This window comes from Zophobas morio, unplaced genomic scaffold, assembly GCF_036711695.1.
Source record: "Zophobas morio isolate AGI-343-1 ecotype UQ-CSIRO unplaced genomic scaffold, CSIRO_AGI_Zmor_V1 ptg000016l, whole genome shotgun sequence".
In the NCBI taxonomy this organism is placed as follows: Eukaryota; Metazoa; Arthropoda; class Insecta; order Coleoptera; family Tenebrionidae; genus Zophobas; species Zophobas morio.
Window position 1 is genome coordinate 5542808 of NW_026972121.1, and position 5171 is coordinate 5547978.

A 5171-nucleotide genomic window follows, 5' to 3' on the forward strand; every position below is an offset into this window, starting at 1 on the left:
TTTTGTTACCTTTTTTTCAATATGTCCCTAGAAAAGTAAAAAAATACAAGAAACAGAATAAGTAATACAGGGTGTTGTCGTTAGAAAACTGAAATATCGATAGATAAGTATTTGAAAATAGGTATAACTTAATAAACACTCTGTATATTAAAACCCAATTTTATTTATGTTTCAATAAAGCGCGTATTATTATTTATCTCTACATAAAATATACTAACCCGTATTTTAAAAATGAGCAAATTGCGTTTTTTTTGTGAACTCTTTTAGTGGTAAAAAATTCCAAGAAAATTGAAATAACTTGGCAACGTCCCATCGAAATTTCGAAAATCAACCATGTTTACAAAGCCTAAGAGAGGTCAGTCGGAATATACTTATAGTATATATTAAAGTATATTGGGTATTCCCTTTAAAAAACTATGTTACGCCTTAAAAACAGAACACTACCTGGAAAATGGCGAATTAACTCTTCAGTACGTTATGTTACAGTACTTGCCAAGATAAAACTGATTTTGACAAATAACATACCCTCTAAAAAAAGAGGGTGGGTGGGCGGGGCTAGTAGCTGCTAAGATAAGACTGATTTTGGCAGATGAAGTACCCTCTAAAAAAAGAGAGGGCGGGTGGGCGGGGCTAGTACCTGGTAAGATAAAACTGATTTTGGCAAATCACATACCCTCTAAGAAACGAGAGCGTGGGTGGGCGGGGCTAGTACTTGCGAAAATAAGAACGATTTTGGTAGGATAAAACTGATTTTTGAACCTCAAGATTGTTTAAAATTTTTCAGAAAAAAACGGGGTCTCAAAATGAACTCAAAAGCAGCTCAAGTCTGAATTTTTAACTATTTTTTGTTAATTAATTGCAACTGAATGTCAAACTATACAAAACTGAAACTACAAAGAAAGTATTTAGTTGTAGAGAGTTTGATAGAGTTCAGAGTATTTTTTGAGGTTAGCTATAAATTATGGTTAACTTTCGGAATTTTAAAAATGCTATATAACGAAAGCCTGTTCGGGAGGTTGAGAATTTTTGCTGTTATTATAACTGACTACTTTTTACAATAAAATTTAACTATGCTGGGGATCTATTAACTACCGTTAGTCAATAGTTAGTTGTTACGTGATTAACCACCAGTTATTGATTTATTATTCCTTTATTTAACTAACTATAAGTATTTATTACTTTTGGTGGTACATAATGTTTTTAAGGGGATACGATGAACGAGAATGTTATAGAGAATTTTTAACTACGTCCTGCTAATTAAACTTATTTGAATGTCAAAATAATGAATAATGGTTAACTCTAACAATAAAATTTAACGTTGCTGAGAACTTAATTACTATACTTAAGTACAAGTACCTAAATTAGTTAGTTTGTTGTTAATTTTGCTTTACATTTTTGACTGGTACAAATATTTTCATAGTTTTATATACAGGGTGTATTCACTAAGTTTGCAGTCCTCGATATCTCATTAATTATTAGAGATGGAAAAAAGATCAAAGACTAAAGTTATACGGTTCTTTTAGTAGCATGCACTAACATTATTTCTGAATATACAGAGCGTTTTATTTTCGAGACATAGCATACAACTTTTTTTAACAGAATACCCTATATATTATTTTTATATTATTCCATTTTTTTTAAATTTGTTTAGCTATGCAAGCGTTCACAAAAAAACTACATTATTTTTATGATCTGTGTGGCAATGGCAATATACATTGTTTTTCAAAAAATACTTTATAATTTTCAAATTTTAGCTTTTTTCAATAGAACACTCTGTACTTTATTACTCTATTTTTTTGTTACGTCTGTAGCATAAGCTGGAATTTTGAAAGTTTCACATTCCAGCTGTCCGAAATAATGACAATAAAGCATTAAAATTTTTGACATGACAGAAAAGTGATATTTGAAATTGTAGATACTGGTGAAAAACTGGATAAAGAAATTGGTAAACAAAAATAGTTTCGTGTAAAACTCTTATTAAACATTGTCTAAATAAGAATTCGTCTATTTTACACAATTCTCCCATCAATATTAAACTTCTCGAGTTCTCAACCACCTTGTGCGAGTCCGTCCCTGCCCCTCAAACGTCATACGTCACTTGTCACTCCGGTCACTCCTGTCACTCGGTTGTCATGCCCACAAACATGTAAACATAACCGATTAACATTTTCTAATTTCGCGGACCCCGTCCTCGCCCCCACAAAATGTACATCGTGTGGTGGTTCTTCTCCTACTACCTTCGCCCCATCATCAAATGGTTCCTCCGCAAAACCACCGGCCTGTGCGAACTCCAACGAATCTGCTACGGCAAAGTCATCGGGGCCCCACGCACGAACGCCGTCGAGTACTCCCTAACCATGTCAAAGTCGCCCCAAATCCGCCAACTCATCCAACACCTCAACGACGTCAGCGACAACACCAGGTTCACTGGACTCAACCAGAAGGAACTGACCACCGGGGCCTTAAACACCGTAATGATTGTCAAAAAAATCAACCCGAAAATACACTTCCAGTTCGTGATTAATTTCACGCAGTGCGTGGAGCAGGTGTGGGGGTACAGGCAACTGGTGGCTGAAGTGGAGGAGTTGAGGAGGACTACGTATGACGCGGACGATTTTACCCATGAGAGGAAACTGTACGATTTGTGGGAGAAGTTGATGCCGGATGAGGCGCTAGAGGGGCGCATTACGAAGCAGTGGCAGTATATAGGGTTCCAGGGGGATGACCCGAAGACGGATTTCAGAGGGATGGGGTTATTAGGGTTGGAAAATCTTCTAGCGTTTGCTACAGATTATCAAGATGCGGCTTCCTATGTGTTATCACATTCCCATCATCCGGTTTATGGATACGCGTTTGCTATAGTGGGGATTAATCTAACGAGTTTGGCGTGGAATTTACTTAAGCAGGGGAACGCAAAGACTTATTTTTTTAACATGAGTAAGGGTTTTCCCACAATGAAACTTTTCCACCAGTTTTATAGTTACTTGTTTTATGAGTTTGATAAGTACTGGATTGAGTGTAAACCAAAGGACATTATGGAGTTTTCTAGTATTAAAGACAGTTTTGAGTGTAATATTAGGAACGCGTTGCAGGATCCTACGGCTGTTTTTAGGATTAATTTCAGTGTTGACACGATTTAGTTAGGGTTTGTGATATTAGTGTGACGCTTTTAATGCCATGTTTACACTTTTCGAATTATGGAAGCAAAAATTAAATAGCAATAAGTAGATTTGTAAATATTTTGTATTTTTTGCTGGATGTGTGTTTCTTGCTAAGATTTTTTTAACTAGAAATATATAGTTGGTAGTTTTTTGGAAAATGAAACTCTCTAGGCTAAGAACACCGTGATGGTTCTGAACATTCTAAATAAAGCAAAATTTTTAAAACGCTGTTTTTTTTTTTAATTTTATAACTAATCTTGAGACTCGGAAGTCACCCCTTCCAAAAAATCGGTGACGTTATTTCAAAATTTTCTTAAATGTCACTTGACTTGTGACAGTGACCAAAAACTCCAAAAATGAATGAAATAAAGCTACAACATATTTTTAAAAGTCACTACGTTGCATCACCAATCACCTGTCCCAAACCCAAAACATTTTTAAGTCTATTTGGTACGACGCCAAATGACGTCATCGGAATTTCAACGCAAGATTCCCGAACTGACGTCACTTGACGTCACACCGATCGATTTAATATTGGAACACGTTGAACGTGACCAGCGTCGGTTTCTACGATCTACTGAAGAACAAAATCTGTGAACTGAAACACGAAAACTACCAAATCGACGTTTCGACACCTGCCTTTACACCCGACCGGTTTTCGTGTATTTAATACTTTTAATTAGGAGCACGTGACCGCGAGTCACAGGTTTCTAAACAAACGCATTGCTATTCCTAGCGCGTTCTATATATTTATTAACGTTACCGATTTGTCCTTAGTACAAAAAAATGTAGGTCAAGTCGAATAAAGCGAAGGAAATTCAGCGAAATCAGGTCAGTTTTCTTTTGGTTATGCAACCAATATGACGTTGCGTCGTTCCGTAGTGGACGGTCGTTCGGTTGGGTTCAATCGAGAAAATTTCCATTTTTTCCTTTTCGATTTTTCGACATACAGTTTTTCAATTCTGCGATTTTTCAAACTTCCGAATTTTCATGTTCTCGATTTTTCAATTTTTCCATTCTTCAGTTCTTAGATTTTTCGATGTTCGTATTTTCAATTTCTTTACTTTTCCATTTTCAGTTTTCCGTTTTAGTTTTTAAGTCGAAAAAATGAAAAATGGAGAAATGATAAAACTGAAAAATTGAAAAATTCAAAAACCAAAAAAATCGAGAAATCGGAAAGTCGAGGGAGAATCCAAAAAATGAAAACGGAAAAATTGAGAAATCGCGAAATTGAAAAATCAAAATATCCAAAAATCGAAAAATCTAATAGTCGAGAAGTCGGAAAAGTCAGAAATGGAGAAGTCGAAAAATTTTCGGTTTCTCGATTTCTCGTTATTTTGATTTTTCGACCTTTCGATATTGCAATTTGCAGTTTTCGAAATTTCTAATTTTAGATTTTTCCATTTATAGAATTTTAGATTTTTCAATATTCAAATTTTCAATTAATCTCTTTTTCGATTTTTCGACTTTCAGTTTTTCAATTCATCAATTTTTCAAACTTCCGAATTTTCACAATTTCGATTTTTCAATTTTTCCATTCTTCAGTTCTTAAGACTTTTCAATTTCTTTGCTTTTCGATTTTTCGATATTCGAATTTTCAATTTCAAGAAGAATCATAATAATAAAAAATTCCAAAATTCGATCTCCAAAACTTGATTAATCCATAAATCGAAAAATTGAAAAAGTAAAACTGAGATATCGAAAATTGCAAAAGCTAGAAATCGAAATTGAGGAATAATCGAAAATATGAAAATGGAAAAATCGAGAAATCGGGAAATTAAAAAGCCGAGAAACTGAAACACCGAAAAATTGAGCAATGGAGAAATGTGAAATTCAAAATGTCCAAAAATCGAGAAATCTAATAGTCAAAAGGTCGAGAAGTCGAAAAATCGAAAAGCCCGAAAAACTGAGCAATCGAGGAATGGGAAAATCAAAATATCGTAAAGTCGAGAAGTCGGAAAAGACGGAAATGGAAAAGTCTAAAAAATTACAAAATCGAAAAATCTGTTG

General features: G+C 34.4%; 1 protein-coding gene across 1 annotated transcript; it reads left to right on the plus strand.

Moving 5' to 3' along the window:
- The first annotated feature begins 2093 nt into the window (after positions 1 to 2093).
- On the plus strand, positions 2094 to 3386 carry LOC135129365 (ELMO domain-containing protein 2). Its single transcript, XM_064056515.1, has one exon. The coding sequence runs from the start codon at positions 2205 to 2207 to the stop codon at positions 3138 to 3140; it is 936 nt and encodes a 311-aa protein (XP_063912585.1). The 5' UTR covers positions 2094 to 2204; the 3' UTR covers positions 3141 to 3386.
- Positions 3387 to 5171: the final 1785 nt, after the last annotated feature.